This window comes from Microchirus variegatus, assembly GCF_963457635.1.
Source record: "Microchirus variegatus genome assembly, chromosome: 17".
Classification (NCBI taxonomy): domain Eukaryota; kingdom Metazoa; phylum Chordata; class Actinopteri; order Pleuronectiformes; family Soleidae; genus Microchirus; species Microchirus variegatus.
Genome location: NC_139818.1, coordinates 4,801,611 through 4,821,404, shown reverse-complemented (window position 1 = coordinate 4,821,404; position 19,794 = coordinate 4,801,611). Strand labels below are relative to the sequence as shown.

General features: G+C 41.5%; 1 protein-coding gene across 1 annotated transcript; it reads left to right on the top strand.

Annotated features, from left to right (window-relative positions):
• Positions 1 to 1,542: 1,542 nt before the first annotated feature.
• On the top strand, positions 1,543 to 12,814 carry pkmyt1 (protein kinase, membrane associated tyrosine/threonine 1; the record flags this gene model as incomplete). Its single annotated transcript, XM_083903324.1, has 7 exons — positions 1,543 to 1,914; positions 3,503 to 3,740; positions 4,801 to 5,080; positions 5,156 to 5,262; positions 10,596 to 10,768; positions 12,152 to 12,372; positions 12,466 to 12,814. The coding sequence occupies 7 exons, from the start codon at positions 1,543 to 1,545 to the stop codon at positions 12,812 to 12,814; spliced, it is 1,740 nt and encodes a 579-aa protein (XP_083759450.1).
• Positions 12,815 to 19,794: the final 6,980 nt, after the last annotated feature.

The following is a 19,794-nucleotide window of genomic DNA, read 5'->3' as shown; positions in this document are numbered from 1 at the left end:
AGAACGCTCACAAGATGTCACCAAAATCATGTTGTCCCCTTTAAATCGTTCAGAAAATTATGTAAGAGTATCGAATTATATCGAATCGTATCGTTGGCTGAATATCGTGATATATATCATATCGTGAGCTGAATATCGTGTATCGTATCGTGAGATTAGTGTATCGCTACAGCCCTAGTGTGGTTTGTGTTGATCCAGTGCGGGGGATGGCGTGGCGGCTACTGCGGTGGCGGGTTTGACATTCATACCGATCGTTTCATTTCCACTGTAGCTCAGACGTAACTGCCAACCAGTGGTTGCTTGGCAGCTGAGACTGTACTGGCTGCAATGACTGTTAGACGATTCAACCGATTCGATTCATACGATTCTCGATTCAAAAATTGATACAATGCATAGTGTGTTAAGGCAAATTATGGCATCAAAACAATACAGTTTGTATAAGATAATGTGATAATGTGATCACACAAAGGCAAACTTAAGACAAAAGTTAACATTTATTAATTCAAAACAAATAAAAACTTACTTACTGTACAAAAAAATAACATGCATAAATAAAAGCTTAGGCTGCCTTTTTCTCCCAGAAGTTACAAAAAGAAACTGTACACAAATAACACAAACTGGTGTTTTGTGTGGTTTTTCAAAATACAATAATTTTTTATCTTTTTTTTTTCCAAAAATCGATTTTTGAAGTTTATGAATCGATTCACAATCATGGATGATTAGAATCGCGATTCCTATGTGAATCGATTTTTTTCGATTTTTTCCCCCACCCCTATTGGCTTTACTGTTGGTAAAGTTGGTGAGTTCTGTATGTTATATGAACATTATTTCTGAGTCTCTGTGACATATTAGGAGGATTTTACAGCCAGTTGATTTAGATTTATTACATAATGCACCTTTAATTTAGGGAAGCTGTGGCATAAACCTTACATTGGGTGGTGATGATCTAATATATTTGTTAAGCATTGTATCAAGATTGTTTTCTATAAATTGTATTTTTTGCATCATATCTCCAACCAGATAGTTTTCACCGTATCTATTTTTCCACGTTTACTTTTATTTTATTTTTTTCTGTTTATGCACATTCAGTCATTCATTGTCTACTGCTTTATCCTCCACATGAGCGTCACATGGTCACTGTTGCCAATCCCAGCTGACATAGGGCGAAAGGCAAGGTACACCATGGACAGGTCCATCACAGGACCAACATATAGAGAGTAATGCACGCACTAATGGCGAATAAACATCTTCAATCATGGCTCTTGAATCTATTTAGTGCCTGATCAGCACATGTCAGTGTATTTTTTGAGCCATCATTGCATTTTTGGGGAACTTTTAAGTATCAAGTCTTTGGTTTTGTTGTTTGTTACATGGGGAAGACAGATACGTTATTAAAGTACATGGATCAAGAAGCACTGTGAAAGAGCACTGCAAAAATACCCAGCTAGGTATTCATTTACAAGACGTAATGTTTTCTTGTTTCTTATTGTGTAACTGTTGCAGGACACTATCTTCAAAGAGAAGTGAAAACGTGCCAACACCATGTCAGTGGCAGTGGAATCCTCTATGTCTCGGGCATCGCTCCCCATTCCCACTTTCTCCCAGACAGAGCAGTCCTTCTCTCTCAAAAAGCGTCATGTCCCTTTTTACTTGTCATCTATGTCCAACTCATCTGACTCTTCTCCTCTGCGGCTGTCATATTCTATGCCACCGCTGCCTCCATCCAAAGGCTGTCCCCCTCTGAGCAGGGTGTTCCACCAGCGTCCTTCCCCCTGGACCCCCCTGTCTGGTTCCCTTAAAAAGCTGCCCTGTGCAAATTCCGTGTACGATCCCAGCGAACAACAGTCCTTTTTCAGTCAGTGCTTCACCAATTTGGGTCTACTGGGAAGAGGATCATTTGGAGAGGTCTTCAAGGTGAGCAATTGCTGCTATTTTTCTACTTGGATCCCCTGTATTTTATTGCGACTGTACTCGATCCTCGTCATAAAGATCATTATGTATGTGTCATATTATATGGATGTGTGGATAAAACTGCAGATTTTTTATTAAATTTTTTTCTTTGGGGGGGGGGGGTGGGGGTTCGGAGGGCAAGGCGGACACCCTCTAAAAAAATCCTAGCTAAAAGCCTGCTATACGCAAGTGCGTATTCAATCAGTTTCCTGTTCAACTTTACGTTACAGAAAAACAAACAGTGAAGATTGACGTGTGATGGATTGTGCTCTAGTATTATATGTTTAGTACCTGCTGTACATGTTAATCAGTCCAACAATGGGGGTTCTCTGTAGCTTTTGCTCTCACTGACGGTATTGTGTTGTTTGTTCTTTTCCAGCAACAACACTGCATTTTATGTCATCTTCTACTTCTGGGTAAAAAAACAGGGAGGAAATTATGGTACATTTGCATCTGGGTAAAAGAACAGGGAGGAAATTATGGTACATTTGCATGTGTTGAATGCCAAGTCTTACTCCAGTCGAAATAAGCGTATACATGCGGGGTTCATCAGACTATGAATCACATTACCCAGGTAACCGACTAAGATGAGCTCGATTTTAGTCAGACTAACATGTTTACATGACATTAAGAAAATTTGATTATTGTCTTAATGAGACTTTTAGCATGTAAATGCACTCACGGCAAATAGGTTCTCTCCATGTTCTCTCTGCATGGGGTTCCTCCGGGCTCTCTGGTTTCCTCCCACCATCAAAACATGCCTGAATGTTAGAATGTTAGACACATTCGATCATGTTGGTCCCTTGTGGTGCACGCTCAGTCGTAGCGGTTCTGATCTGATCAATTTTTGTTATATAATGACAATAAAGATCCTGTCTCAGATGTCCACAGGGCATGATAGAGGTTTCTCCACTGGAGCTTGAAAGCCAATTAGAAACCTTGAACAATTGAATTCAACAGTCACTGCCTGTTAAGTTTTTACTTTTTTTCGTCTGTGTCTTCTAAAACATCCCTCACATTGGATTAGATTAAGGGTCAGCAAGTACATTTATTTATTTTATAAATTTACTTGCAAGTAAATGAATGTATTTAAATTTATTTACTTGCTGACCCTGAGCAACTGAATATTGGGCCAAAATATTGTGTATCCATCAGGCAAAACCAGAAAAAAAATAAACATTTTCGGGAGAATAATTTTAGCAACAGAATCTGTTTGAATCAGTTGATATTTTTTCAGATTAAAGGCTCTGAATTCTGTATGAAATAGTCATGTTTGTGAAGATAAGCAAATCATTTATCTGTTGGGCTAAATACTGATGCCAGCTGGCCAGTTATGGTCCACAGGTCGCCAGTTGCTGACTACTGGATTTGGCCAAAAAGCAGTTACACAACAGTGTTTACCCAAAATCCTGACTGTTTTAAATATATGTGCTGTGGTTTTATACAAATTTAGAAATATGGGATCTCTCTGTCGAGAAGTTTGTCCTTTCAAGATCCCCAAATAGAAGGGGACAATGTCAGCACTTTTTATTGTTCTGTTTTGTTCTTTTAGGTGCAAAGCAAAGTGGATCGCCGCCTTTATGCAGTAAAGCGGTCTACCCATCGCTTCAGAGGCAACAGTGAGAGGACCAGGAGTGTGATGGAAGCCAGGAACCATGAGCGCCTGTGTCCTCACCCTCACATCCTGGAGTTTGTGGCTGCCTGGGAGGAGGGTGGGCGGCTGTACATTCAAACAGAGCTGTGCAGCACCAGCCTGCTGCTGCATGCTGAGGACCAGCCTCCTGGACCAGGTCTGTATGAAAAGGACAATCATTTTAGATGTTGGTAACACACAATGTAATCTTAATCTTACATATTCCAGACAGGTGACTAGGTTTGTGACAATATGACAATCTCATTTTATCTTGAACAAAATAAAAATGTAGTTCACTATATGTAATTATTGTAAAAGGTTAAGAAATGGGGGAGCCTTCTATCCATATTCTACCTTTTGTTTGCTTCATGTTTGTGAATGTTTTCTGAAAGCTGACAGATACTGAGAAAGGAATATGAACTAATATTACAAGAAGCATTATATCATTATCAAAAATTGTTACAAAATATTGTAATTCCCCAAAAACATGTCGATAACTAAAACGCGTCCAGTGTCTATAGGGAGTTTTTACCAGAGGCTCCAATGAAAGAGAATGGAACATACAGCATGGGTTGCATTTTGTCCAAGTGTTTCAAAAAGTCATGTAAAATAACATGGTCGCGGGCTGCGGTTGCATTGCCCACTGTTCACAGCGAGACGCCATGTTTCTACCGGAGCCTGTACAGACAAACGCGAAAGAACAAATCAAGCGTCGCTTTACTTGTAGCGGAAGTCCCGCCTCCACTCTCTCCACTTCGTCTGCTACGGTCGCGGTAGCTTGCCCTCTCTATCAAATATTTGATGAATCGAGAAAATAATTGACAGATTGATTCTAAAACTAAACTGTATATTAAACACTGAAAAGACATCTCTAGCAGTGTTTCTTTGACAACCACTTTCACTTCAAGATGGAAATTGTGGCACTGAGGCCATCTCTGCCAAGATGAAAGTCTCTGAGTAGTGAAAGAGCATTTACATTTTGTCTTTTTTAACATGGTTTAACGCTCCTCCATGTAGGCTACTACACTTTTCTTTTTTTTTCTTTTTTTTTTAAACAATACAATGCCGTCGCGCCATGGTAGGTGCACCGTATATTTTCCTTTTTTTTGTTCATTGCCAATCACACCCCTGAATATAGGATTATTCCATACATTTCTAATTGATGTGTTTTTCAGCATTTACATCTTGTATATTTCATCCACTGTTCTATAATCCAGATGAAGCTGCAGCGTGGGTTTACCTGTGTGACCTCCTCTCAGCATTGCAACATTTGCACTCTAGTGGATTTGTTCATCTGGACATGAAGCCTGCCAACGTCCTCATCACTGACTCGGGTCGTCTCAAGCTCGGGGACTTTGGACTGCTGCTCCAACTCAAACACAAGAGCACAGAGTCTTCAGAGGGAAATGTGAACAAGGAAGCACAGGAAGGAGATCCTAGATACATGGCTCCAGAGCTCCTCCATGGACAATATGGGCCTGCTGCAGATGTTTTCAGGTACAGATTTGATTACGAAATGAAGTTATATTCAATATGTTAAAATTACACCTAATAGTTGTTATTTACTTTTAGTTTGGGTGTTTCTATTCTGGAGCTTGCCTGTAACATTGAAGTTCCAAATGGTGGAGAAGGCTGGCAACAGCTCAGACGAGGCTGCCTCCCCTCAGAGTTTACCAATGGTAAGATCCACTTTCTTTCCACTCCCTTAATAAATTCTTCTATTTGATTCATTCTTGGGCTAAGCGATATAGACCAAAGGGTATGTCTTGATATATTTTAGCTGAATGGTGATGTATGATGATGGTATGTTTCACTTGGCATTTTGTGATCAATTCAACCCAGCCATTTCTGACATGGCGACTGTACATTAAAAAAAAGGAAAGTTGACAGCGAGGGCCGCCGTTTCCAGGATGTTTTAGGGATTTTGCAGCTATGCAGCTTTATCTGCTCTACTTTGGTACGGTTCCTCTGGTGTCAAAGCAACACAACTATAGTATAGTTTTATGCATTATGGATATGAGATGAGATATGGGATTACCCCAAATTTCCACCAGTTGCGTCAGCGGCGCGGAATGTCGCCAGGCTTTACTTGCCCACCCCCCCCCCCCCCCACCAGGCTTAGCGTTGCTTGTTTATTTATTTAAAAATAGATTTTTTTTTATTACACCACAGATTTTTCTATACCGGGGAACAAGGGCGCATGCTCCCCCATGTAATCAGCGCAGTGCACGCTTGTCCAGGTGCCGATTGAAACCCAAGTCACACTATCAAGTGCGTCATTATTACGGTTACATCGTTCTTGTCAATAAAGATGTTATATTTAGGGATGCACTGATAATTCGGCGATCGAAACACAGCTACAAAACGGTGGAACAGCACCTGTTAAACACTGGAAAGTGCGCAAAAGTGAAACTTGGCTGCGTGCGGTGCAGATTATGAACTCCCCGCGACATTCATTTCACACCTGAGAACATTCTCTCTTTGAGCAGTTAACTAAAGACATCAGCTCATCTGATGCATCTGTTATTCCCTTAATTGCAGCGTTAACGTGTCTTCTTTCACAAAGATTAAGACCACGGAGTGAAAACGATGAAAAGTGCGCGCCGTCTGTCACCATGTTTTACTCAGATCTACTCAGATCACCTGCACTTCATCGCCACTGTACTCCATCCTCGTCATAAAGATCATAATTTTTATGTGGGGATAAAACACGTAGAGAAATGATCCAGTCTGCTTTAGATGAAATGACCGCTTGGAGACACAGAAGCGCAGAGCGACGAGCGGTGCAGGAGAGGGAGAAGAGAACAGCGCAGGGGCGGTGCGCAGAAATAAAAGGGCTGTTTGTCTACACCAGCTGAGGCAGATAAGGGGGCACGACCACTTTTTTATTTATGTTGATTTATTTTACTTTTAAATGTAACCATCGCATGGCTTGTTTTAAGATTCACTGGCCGATTACTTAATTAATATTTAACTTAAAGGTGAAGTAAGTAGTTTATAGTGACATCTAGAGGAGAGGCTGAAATTTACAACAAAGAACTGCTCCTCTGCTCACCCCCTCCCTTCCCTGAGCGCTACGGTGTCCGCAGCCGGTCAAATGTCGTCCTCGTTGTCTTTCTCCGTGTCAGCAAATGAGGTTCGTGAGGCGAGGGAGAGGGCGAGCTACCGCGCCTCACGAACCATAGAGAGTGGAGGCGCTACAAGTAAAGCGACGCTTGATTTGTTCTCTCGCGTTTGTCCTTACAGGCTCCGGTAGAAACATGGCGTCTCGCTGCTAACAGTGGCAATGCAACCGCGGCCCGCGACCATGTTATTTTACATGACTTTTTGAAATACTATGAAAATGAAACAAAAAATATTATACAGAGACTAGACAATGCAGGAGCACATAATATGTATACAAAAGTGGATTTTGGGTTATATAAACCCATAAATACTACACAGTGTCCCTTTAAGTGAAATTATTTTTTTTTTTTTATTTAATGAGTGTCTTTTTGTAAGACTCTTTAGTTGGTGTTTAAGTATCGTTAATAAATGTCTTACAATAATACATAATAGTCATAATTAAACATTTCCTGTGAACTTTTAATTTTTTTAACTTTTTTTTTACAAAAACTCCGTGGGTCGGTAGTGGGCCTGAGAGGTACCACTGGGCTTAGCAGGTTTTCTGGGGGAAACCCTGAGTCTGGTTCCGGTGCCTATGGTCTTCGTGGTCAATTTGGTTCGTTTATGCATATATGAAAGCAAATCGTACCCACATCTGTTTGCTACATTGTAATGTTTTCTGACCGGTGCGGACCAAAGCAATCAAACTATAGGTGTGAAAGCACCCTTAGTGACTCTCACCTGTGTGATGTCTTTGCAATAAAACCACTGTTTTTGAGCTCAGTCTGAAACATCATCCACTTTTTGTGTCACAGGTTACAGACTTTGATTTTCTGCATAATGAAGTTCCTAAATAAGTTCCAGTGTTTCCCCCAGAAAACCTGCTAAGCCCGTTGGTGGGGCCTCTCGGGCAGCCCACCGGTGGCCCACGGTGTTTTTGTAAAAAACATTTTTTGTTATTGTTATTTATGTGTTATTGTAAGACATTTATTAACAATACTTTTACACCAACTATAGAGTCTTACAAAAAGACACACTCTTTAAATTAAAATAAATTATATATTTTTATCTTATCTTTTTTCACTTAAGTTAAATAAGTAATTGGCCAGTGAATCTTAAAACAAGCCATCCAATGGTCACTTTTAAAAGTAAAATATATCAACATTAATAAAAAAAAAAGTGGTAGTGCCCCCTCATCTGCCTCATCTGGTGCAGACAAACGGCCCTTTTATTTATTTCTGTGCACCGCCCCTGTGCTGTTCTCTTCTCCCTCTCCTGCGCTTCTTCGTATCCAAGCGGGCTCTCCGTACCCAAAGCAGACTGGATCATTTCTCTACGTGTTTTATCCCCACATACAAAGAATGATCTTTATGATGAGGATCTAGTACATTCGCGATGAAGTCCAGGTGATCCGAGTAGATCTTAGTAAAACATGGTGACAGACTCTTAAGAGCAGAGTGCACTTTTCATTTCACTCCGTGTTCTCAACCTTTGCGCAGAAGACGCTTTAACGCTGCAATTAAGAGAATAACAGATGCATCAGATGAGCTGATCTCTTTTCGCAGCCAAGTTTCACGTTTGCGCAACAAGACTTTCCAGCATTTAACATCAATCAATCAATCAATGTCTTCATTTGTCCCCAAGGGGCGATTCGTTTTGCAGCAGTAAGAGCACACAAAGCACAGATCACAAATATACACGCACGGAACACGTAAATTACAATAACTTAAAACCTAATTTTTAAAACACTATAGTTAGAAGTTAAGGCCATTTCACCATGGGTACCTTTTCCTCCTGGCATTTAAAACACGAACGGCAGAAGGTACAAAGGAGTGTTTAAGTCTGTTAGACTTTGCAAATGGGAGTCTAAGCAATGAACTGATGGTAAGAACTGAAAGAACTGCGGCTCTTAATTTGAAAAGACCCGCAGCCGTGGCTGGAGTTCAACAGAGTCTGACGGCTCTGACAGCGTTTTGCATTACGTTCATCTGCGCAATACCATAGCCCATGATATCCGAAAATAACTAGTAATATCAGCACAATACCTGTTGAGGAGTACAGAGCGAGACTGAACAGCGCAGCGTCTCACTGCTGAGACACAAATGGACCACTGGACGCTGCCGCTGTTGCGGGCAGGTGCGTCTGCAGTTAAAAAACCAATCAAAGATTATTAGACTAAAACATTGAAATATGCTTATAATTCTGATATGTTCATACTCAAAACAGACTTTGATTAGCTTATCAAAAGACTTCATAACTAATGAGGTCAAGGCTATAGGTCTGAGGTCATTTAATGATGTAGGATGTTTGGTTTCTTCAGCAGGTACAATAGTAGACAGTTTCCACAAATCAGGCACTTTCTCCTGGGACAGAGATAAATTAAAAATATAATTAAAAATGTAGCCCAGCTGTTCAGCACAGTTTAAGAGTAATCAGCTGCTGATATTGTCAGGGCCTGCACTTGTTCGTCTTTTACAGTGTTTAAAAGTTTTAACCACACATGGAACATCAAAAAGAGGGGAAACTGGATTATTTGATTCCATCATTGTGGCTTTCAATGTCGTTGTTTCATTATTAAAATCATGCACATCAAATCTACAATAAAATTTGTTTAGCTCTTGAGCCAGAACTGTATCTGAGGAGTCTAGTGAGACCCTTTTATTTGCATTATCAGTCAGGCCGACCATAGACCGGATACTGTCCCAGGATGAACCCAAATTATTTTTTCTAAGCCTGTCTTCTAGTTTTTGTTTATAAGATAATTTGGCTCTCCTGATTTCCCGTTTAATTTCTTTTTGAACGGACGTCAGCTCAGAAAAATTCCCTTGTTTAAAAGCTTGTTTCTTTTTGTTTAATAATACTTTAAGGTGTCTGCTCACCCAGGGTTTACAGTTTGGGTATGTTTTTACAGTCTTAACGGGAACCACCATGTCCTCACAATAAATTATCCAAGAGCTGACCACGTCAGATGCAGCAACTGACGTGAGTTAACATACGTCAGTTGCTGCATCCCTAAATATAACATATTTATTGACAAGAACAATGTAACCTTAATAATGACGAATTTGATGGTGGAACTGGGTTTCAATCGGCACCTGGTCGCTGTGCCAATTACATGGGGGCGGAGCACACTTGTTCCCGGTTTAGAAAAATCTGTGGTGTATAAAAAAAATCTATTTAAAATAAATAAACGAGCAACGCGAAGCCTGGCAGGGGGGCAAGTAAAGAAAAGGAAAAGGAAGGAAGGAAAAACTACTATAACTGGGAAAAAAGGTAGAAACATTACAATAGTGAAATGGCAGGAGAGGGACCTGATGTGTGAGAGAGACACACAAGTTTTAGTACTCTGCAAGTGACTGCGCTGCCACACACTTGTGTGCGTGCATGTGACATGAAAATAGGGCTCCCCCAAATGTTGCGGTGTAATTCAAACAGACATAAACAATATCGATATAATGATATTGTCTCATTCTGAATCGTGTATGGAAATACACTACCGGTCAAAAGTTTGGCCACACCGCAGAGTGAAGGCAAAAGATGCCACCAAGTGCTCAGCATCTATAGGAACTCCTTCAAGACTGCTATAAACCTTTCAGGTGACTACCTCATGAAGCTCATCGAGAGAATGCCAAGAGTGTGCAAGTAGCAGTAATCAAAGCAAAGGGTGGTGACTCTTTACTTCACACTTTTTTGTTTACTACATTACGCTATATTCATAGTTTTGATGCCTTCAGTGATAATCTACAATGTAAATAGTCATGAAAATCAGAAAAAAACATTAAAATGAGGTGTGTCCAAACTTTTGACTGGGTGTGTATATATTGATATTTCTTTAAAACCTGATCTATCACCCAGCCCTAATTTATTCACATGACTTATGTTTTAACCTTCTCCATGTGTTTGGCAGGCCTGTCAGTGGAGCTGCAGACAGTGCTGAGGATGATGATGGCCCCAGAGCCTTCTGAGAGGCCAACAGTCTCAGAGCTTCTTGCTCTCCATTTCATCAAGAAACGCATGTGGAAGAGACGCATTTATCTAATGGTCGCAGAGACTGTGTTAAAACTGGTCTCCCTGTGCCAGGTAACACCTAACACTTAGATCAGCAGTCCCCAACCTTTTTTGTTAGGCAATATTTTCACGGACCGGCCCCCTAACACTCTCTGGTCGCTATGGTAACACTTAAACGTGCCTTCAAAATAAATACAGATATATAGATACACAAAACAGCGAGTGGGCGCGCACTGCATGTAAACGTTTCATTAATGTTGATATATTTGTTTCAATCACTGAATTAAGCCTCATATTTGGGACAAGAGTCAGGATCTTAAATTGCTTGCACAGAACTCTTTATCAGCACTCTGCATTTGTTTGTTGTTCATCAAAATCAGCATGCGCAGAGAGCACGGGCGGGAGAGAGAGAGGGTAAAGAGTGCGAGTGAGTGAGGTCTGTGGTCTTGGCCATTAATTAATTTACTTATTTTTGTGTAGGCGTAGGCTGAATACGTCGCGCAAGTAAGCGAGTTTGCATATTGCAACCCACTCTGTCTTTCCTAGATGTGATGTGTCTGCACAATCGGACAGTTTAAAAACATAATTTGGTCTTCATAAACAGAAATTAGATCTGTATGTTTTAGCATACATTGCAGGGGAAAAGAGAGCTGATTACAAATGGCAACAGGAGAGGCATCCATCATGTGAATGTGAACGAACAAAGTAATTTTGTCTCTTTTGCAGTGAAATTAGCATAATAATGTTCATACTCCTCTAGCAGCAAATGTAAATATACATTTTCTTCATTGTACAAAATAAACAAAAAAATAATAATAATCGGCTCCAGCATAAAGGAGGAAGCAACCTATTCTGCCTGTTTTAGTCATTAGTCATATCGGGGATCTTGCCGTGTTTGCTGGTATCCAATAATACATTTTAAATCCAATATCATGCCAATAGTATTGTGCATCCCTTCGCTCTCGTTTAAACTTAAATGAAAAGTCCATTATCTACCGCTTTATCCTCCACCAGAGGGTCGCGGGGGGTGCTGTGCCTATCTCAGCTGACATTGGGCGATAGGCGGGGTACACCCTGGACAATCCATAGCAGGGCCACATATAGAGACAAACAACCATTCACTCACACTCTCACACCTACGGTCAATTTAGAGTGACCAATTCACCTAATCTCCATATCGCATGTTTTTGGACTGCGGGAGGAAGCCGGAGAACCCGGAGAAAACCCACACACAGGGAGAACATGCAAACTCCTTGCAGAAGTTGTTCCTAAGTTCCCTTGTTCCGAAGTTGTTCCAAACGGGGCTAAAACCCAGGAACCCAGGTGCTCTTGCTGCAAAGGCGAGAGTGCTAACCACTACACCAACCATGGGCCCTAAATGAAAATCTTTAAACATTAACTTCTCAAAGTTGTGCCTTATTTCTATTTTATAATTTGCTTCTCCTTGTCTTGTAGCAGGTGGTTTGTTTTGGGTGCAGACTGCTGTCCTCCCTTCACTTGTCCTTTCTTCCTCAATGGACCAAACCAGTGCCCTGCACCCCTCCCAGGAACAGCTGGGACAGGGATCTAACTCTGTCCCTCAGTGTCATGCACGCCGACTCAGGTAGCCTCGGGGATGACATAGATTTTGTGCTGGATCCCACAAAACCAGAGCTTTCCCCCACATTCTCACACAGGTACTGAATTTAACATTTTCATAAATTAGTTTTTTTGTTCTTCTATCTTTAAAATATCTTTGGATTTCTTGCTAATTTTTTTCCTCATCCCAGGGACAAATCCAGAATGTGTGTGGACAGCACGTCCACTCCTCTGCCAGTTTCACAGACAAATGGACATCACAGTCCTGTCCACACATCCATTCACTCAAATCTGGGTGACTTGTCTCACACCCCCTCCAGTATCCACTCAAACACAACATGCCACACACTCACCACAAGGGCAAGCTCTGTCCGCTCAGAGCTTCATCCAGAAAGCATGGATGAGGAGTCCACGCAGAATCGACTCTCCTCTCAGCGCCGCAACTGGGTGCAAGTGGACGAGAATCTACCCAGAGCAAGCTTTGAACCAAAGAACCTGCTCAGTTTGTTTGAGGAAACTACTGTTGAGGGAGTGCCGTGACTGTAACACTGCCATTTTACATGGGTGTCAGCCTAAACTATGCCTTAAATAATGTGTACAAAGTTTACTGCTCAGTTTGAAGTGTTTCTGTTTGTGGTTGCTGCCTCACTGTCCTACCACAGCTTCTTTGTAACATGTATTTGAACAGGAGGAATTTAGGGAATTTAAGTATTGAATTTGCAATCAAACCTAAAGCACTTTTTATTTGTGTAATTGTATGTTTGTGTAAAAGCAGTCTGTTGCTCAAGTGATGTTTATTGTTGAATTTATCTTTGTCATCGTTGGCTTGGTTTGTGAGTGAAATTTGCAGAAATACAGAAAACTGCTTGTCAAAGTTGGTGTGAATCAGAAAAATAATAAACACCTAATCAATTTTAGTCGTTTTTAGTAATAGTTTTTCGTCGCAGCAAGTGGTGAAAAATGTATCATCAGTGTTACCAAAAGCCTCAAAATGATGACATCCTATGATGCCTTTTTAATAGTAAAATAGAAGACTTAAAATTAATGAATCATCCAAGTATGATATTGGATGTACAAAAAAATCAATTCAATGTTCCCAGCCATTGATAAACTTGAGCATCTTTAAATGATATCCCTTGTGGCGTCTAAAATTGTTTCACCATCAGAAACCTACAACCTGCCGATTGGATCCTATTCCTCCTCTTCTCAAAAGTTCTGAAAAGCGTTGAGTCTCAGCAACTCATCACAACCCATTTAAGATATGGTGCTGAGCACTTGCTTGCTGCTGAGCCTTTACTCTGGTCCAACACATCCTAATCTATCTCAATTGGGTTTAGGTCAGGTGATTGTGGATGCCATGGGGCCGTCTCACAAAGCAGGTTTAGTGAAAACTCTGAGTCTGTTAACCCTGAAATGAGGGAAACTGAGTTTTCCGTTTCACAAAGGGAGGTAAGTCAAACCAGAGAAAGAGGAGTAACTCTAGCCTGTTTCACAGAGAGAGGTAACTTAAGCTCTCGGTCAGTTACCATGGTTACATGCTCTATGAACCTAACCTGGTCGGGACCAGGTTTTTCTCAACAAACCTGGAGTTTCTCTCTGTCTCCGCCCTCTTTCAGCCACACACGGTATTTGATTTCCTCATTCATTCAGTCAGCAGGCGAGTTTTGGCGTAGTATAGTTCTGCCGTCTACATTAGAAGTTATATAAGGTGGCGACTATTTTCACTTAAAACCCTTGCAAGGGACACCATTATGTTGTGATTCACCCTCACAAGGGGCACCATTAGGATCAACAATAGTGGCAATAATTTGCTTGATAAAAATAAAATTAATAAACAATTAATTAATTATTTTTATAATTAATTAACTTTAGACCGGGCACCACCCTGAAATCAGGGAAAAGACAATCAGTCGTTATCGACTTGCTCGGCGCGTACATGAACAGCGAAAGGCATGATGGGAGTACGATAATGACGTGCGCTAGCGGATTTCATGAATACCGCCGTCACGTTAACTTCGGCTTTAAACCATGGATTTGTAAATAAATGCAAAACCAACGATAGCGAATGACCTTTAGGAATGTTTTTTTTTAATTCATGAAACTCCATGAATTAAAAATATATAATATAAAGATTTATAAAAGCCCGTGTCCATGTCTCGAGGTGTCCTGTGGACACTTTTACACGCGTCTCTTTTACTATTGTGGTCAATGGGAAAATTGCTTTTTGGGCTCCATGGGATTTTTTGTTGCAGTACCCACAGTGGCCACCATGCAAACAGTGTCTTCAAGACAGAGGGGCGGAGCTCTATCCAGTTCATATTATACATCCATGATGCGCAGTAGCTGTGACTGTAAACGCACGACTCCACCGAACATGGCGCCAAAAACACATTAACATCAGGCCGCAGATCTTAGCTTGAACACGTGACAGCATGGCTGTAGGAGCGCGTGTTCGACTCAAGATGGCGCCTGTGAGAACTTTCATTCATGAATGAAAGGGAGAGAGTGAATGAGTGTGTGAGAGAGAGAGAGTATATGATTGATTTGAGTGCAGACAGAGTATTTCAAGCCCAGGGTGTTCTGTGACTGAAAATCAGGATTGCGTGTAACGTAAGTTGATAGCAAAGTAAACCAGTCGGGCAGCGAGTGTGAAACTGGCACGGTGCAGAACGGGAGAGCTGCATGCCGGAGGCCATGGCCGGAGCCAAGGGCCTTGGGCCCGGGGGCCCAAAAGTAGGAACCAGAGCAGCAAGCAAGAGCGAAGGAACAAGAGAGAGAAGAATGTCTGTCTCCAATTTACATGGTTTATCAGTCGAGGGGCCATAAAACAGACGGCTAATGGTACTTAAAAGATCCTTCTCCCCCCGGGAGTCCTCCAGTCATAAACTAAAGCCCAGTTTATACTCCGACTGCACAAAATATTTTTTAAGTGTCCGTCACTCCGTCAAGGGACAACGGATACGGCAAGAGCTGTGATTGGTCCTCAGGACAGGCCGAGCGAAGCTGCTCTGTGCCAGCTCACAGTGCGCACTGAGCGTCCACAGAGGCGGAGCTGATCACCGCCGACAACGTCGCTGCCAAACTATAAATACGTCATATCTTAATACACAAACCACATGTTTAGACTCTAAATGCCCAATTTCTTGGCCATTTAGGGGGGGTTACAGCGCGTATCCGTCACCACGACGCAGAAGTAGGAAGGCTCGAGGGGTCTCCGTGGTGACGCAGTCGGATAACGCATTATGCAGTCGGAGAAGTATAAGTGGTCTTAAGTAATGTTACAAAATGAGGGGGATGCAAGGTGTGGTTAAACTCAAATCAGGATAATGGGTAATAATAATGGCAAAGCAGACCAACGGTCAAATAATTCAGAAAAAAAACCAGGTAGTGAAAACTATTATCAGCCCACTTACACGGTGTTAAGGATCGTGGAAGTCGCTCTTCTGATAGTTTAGCTGAAAGAGCTAGCTGGGTTTGAGATCATCTGCATATAGCGAGACTTTATATGTAGTCTTCATTCGAGTGATGCCCTCAAAGCCATGGCTTCCTGGACCTCAACAGCAGATACAAGCCTCCCAAGCCTCTCGCAGTTTCATCGTCTACTTGGGGGAAAGTTGTCATTATCACGTTGTCAAACGTATCATGTGCCACCAGGGGTTGGACTGAAGTATAAAGGTCTGTATACAATTTGGCAAAAGTGTTATTAATTTTGACAGGATCAGTACAAGTCTCTCCCGAGTCAGAGGGGATAGCCGAGATTGACCTCGAAGATGCTTCAAACCTGACCTGATGGGCCAGGAGCCTTCCAGCCTTATCACCCGATTCGAAGAAGTGATGTCTGGATTTCAGTATTTTTCAGTTGTAGTGTTTGGCTTTATTTTTGACTTTATTTGTGGATGCCAAATCAAAGTTTGTTTGTAGCATAAGCCGTTCTTTGTACAGATTAGGATCTGGGTCGGTTGCAGTGGTGGCTCCAAGAAAATTTCAGGGGGGGGCAATTTTTTCTGATAATGATTATGGCAGGGGTGTCAAACATACGGCCCGCCAATGGCTCCAGCCCGGCCCGCCGAGCCCCCGGGCCGGACTGGGTGAGACGGGTATGGCTGCAGCCCGGAGCCTCCAGTTGCGAGCCCTCCCGTTGCGAGCCCTCCAGTCTCAGGCCTGGGCGTGTACAACCCAGAGTGTACAGCAAGCACACGCAGTCTAAAATACAATTCGCGAATTAGATCTCAGGGAGATTTACCGTTAGGTGGCGGTATTCCACTAACCTAAGCAATAGTGACAACCAAAAGAAAAGAAAGAAGAAGTTAATCTTTCGTGATGACAGAGAGGATGACGGAGTCACAGGTAAGTTTGTGAGCTTGTTTACTGCAGTTAATTTCAAAACATGTTAACTCTTAAAGTAACGTTTTTTATGTCCATATAGTTAGCAGATTTCTGGACTATATAGTTACATATATATTTGTTTATTTGAGGAAACATGCAATTCCTTAGCCATTCGAAACGACATCAGCATTTGTCAGTGAATATCAGCTAAAGTTAGTTTAATGGTCGCATAACTTGATGGTTTGTTTGTATGATTTTCCTTAAGCTACACACCAGTGTATTTAAGTGGAGCAGCCCACCGCAGGTGACGAGGTGCACAGTGTGCTGTTCGCACTTTCACTGCCCGCTATGTCCTACTGACATATACAAGCCTCTGTATTTTATACTATGCTTTGAAACAGAGTGGCTGTTTGTCACTTTTTTGCAAAAAAAAAGACATTGTCATAAGATGGTAGATCACAAGTATGCTTTTGTTTTGCCTTTGCCATACCCACAGGGTATGTTGGAAGAGGAAGGCAAGGGGAGTTGCGGGGGATCTACTCCGAAGATCCCCACCCTGGATTCTGCAGCCAGTTCTGCCGGAATGAACTCATTGGCTGCCGTTTAAAATGGCTGGCAGTATAAAAACACAAAATAAATAAAGCAATTTAATCCAACTCTAATAGTATGTGATTTTTTTTAATGATATTTTACGCACAAACGGTGTTCTGTATTCTGTGTAAGAATGACTTCCCACGACTCTTATGTTACTTCCAATGATGTGGTTATCTGATATAGATGTTGAACAATACATACAATACAATACATTTTTTTTTGCACTATTTACTATTCATTTTATGTTCTGTATATTTTTCCATTCCATTTTTTCGTCTGGTATTTTTATAAGTATTAGTATACGTATATACTAATAAGTATTAGCATGATTACTTTAACCCTTTGGTTAAAACACAATTATTAACAATACCGGACGCGAGCTTTTATTTTGAAATTATAAAATAAGCTGCAGCTCGTTGGCACGAGACGAGAGGCTCCAGACTTGCAGCCACACTTTGGCTTTTACTGAGGCATATCCAGGCAGGTTAAAGTGTGGAGCATACATCTCAGGTTGAACAATACATTTTATACAATTTACCAGTGTCATTTTATGTTTATGGCAACAGACGAGCGGTTCCCGACGCGAGCTTTTATTTTGAAAATGATTTTCCTTGGGGGCGTGGATTTTGGCTCCAATCGGGAGGGCTCGCCACGGGAGGGCTCGAAACGAGGGGCTCCGGTCTGCAGCCATACACTCTTGGACTGGGTCGATACTACCGAGTATTTGCATAAAATCAAACGGTACCAGGAATCTGTACTGAACGCATCCTTGTAACATTATCCGAGTGGAAGAGTAGGCGATTTCCTAAGCTAACTTGAACGCAGCACTGCTCGCAAAGAGCGTGATGACGTAGTTTGTTAACGTCCGTCATTCATTGGCTGCGACGTTTGAGCGTCATGACGTCAATGTCGGCAGTTAGCTCCGGTGTGCCGGTGTGGCTAACAACAGCGCTAAGCAGTCATGGATGTATAATATGAACTGGATAGAGCTCCACCCCCTCTGCCTTGAAGACAATTTTTGCATGGTGGCCACTGTGGGTACTGCAACAAAAAATCCCATGGAGCCCAAGAAGCAATTTTCCCATTGACCACAATAGTAAAAGAGACGCGTGTAAAAGTGTCCACAGGACACCTCGAGACATGGACACGGGCTTTTATAAATCTTTACATTATATTTTTTTAATATATGGAGTTTCATGTTTGAAAAACATTCCTAAAGGTCATAAAAAGCCCAGACAAATCTTATTTCTCAGAGTGACGTCACAGCTGTGTACGAGCACAGCAAAGCGCGGTCATGTGGCGTCTCGGGAACAGCGCTGCTGTCAGTGAACCGTACGACATGAAAACTTCATGAGAAATGTGAATAAATGAACACAATGCGGGGTTTTCCGTTTACATTTTTAAAATATTATGACAAAGCAAGCTTTAGTTGTTTATTCGGCGCTTATTAACATTTATTTTAAAAAGTATTATCGATGTATTAACGAGCTGTTATGTGGATTCATTGAAGAGAGGAGACTGACATGTTGCACTTTATCACTGTGTTCAGTCCCGGTGTCGTGCCAATGTAAGTATCCCCGACAGAAAGTGTTTCCCCTGGCCACGGCCGCGGAGGCGGAGAAACAGTGGTGCGCTTAATTTCACCCAAGTAAATTAAAACTAACAACAATTGTATTGTTTAATGATTTATTTTATGTATACTTCACATAGTAATCTATAACCTCTGGTATTATGAACAGCTTTGTTCTATTCTAGCCAAAGATATGGGGGGAAACACATTATTTCAGACTGTTTACCTGTCTGCTATAATTTGTATCCCCCCTCAAAATGGACAGATGAAACCTGATCATCAAATGATTTATTTTATGTATACTTCATATACTACTCTATAACCTCTGGGATTATGAACAGCTTTCTTCTCTTCTAGTCAAAGATATAGGGGGATACAAATCATGGCAGCCATGTAAACAGTCTGAAATAATGTGTTTCCCCCATATCTTTAGCTAGAAGATAAGAAAGTTGTTCATAATCCCAGAGGTTACAGAGTACTATGTGAAATATACATAAAATAAATCATTTGATGATCAGGTTTCAGCTGTCCATTCTGAGGGGGGGGATGCAAATTATGGCAGACAGGTTAACAGTCTGAATAATGTGTTTCCCCCCATATCTTTGGCTAGAATAGAACAAAGCTGTTCATAATACCTAAGGTTAGAGTACTATGTGTATACATAAAATAAATCATGAAACAATGCAATTGTTGTTAGTTTTATTATAGCAAGCGCACCACTGTTTCTCCGCCTCCGCGGCCATGGCCAGGGGAAACACTTTCTGTCGGGGATACTTACATTGGCACGACACCGGTTTCTGACTTTGTCAAATGTACCCGAAAAACAAACGGAACAAACGTACCTTGGTCAAAACGTAACTGACTTTTACACTTGCACACAGTAGGTGGCGCATTCCTAAAATATGGTTCACACAGGATCTGCCTGTGGAGAAATAGACTGTAGGCTTTTGTTGTGAAAACTGATTCACGGCGGAAGTAAAATAGATTTCTCTTCCGGGGGTCGCGGATTGTTATAATCATATGCGACATC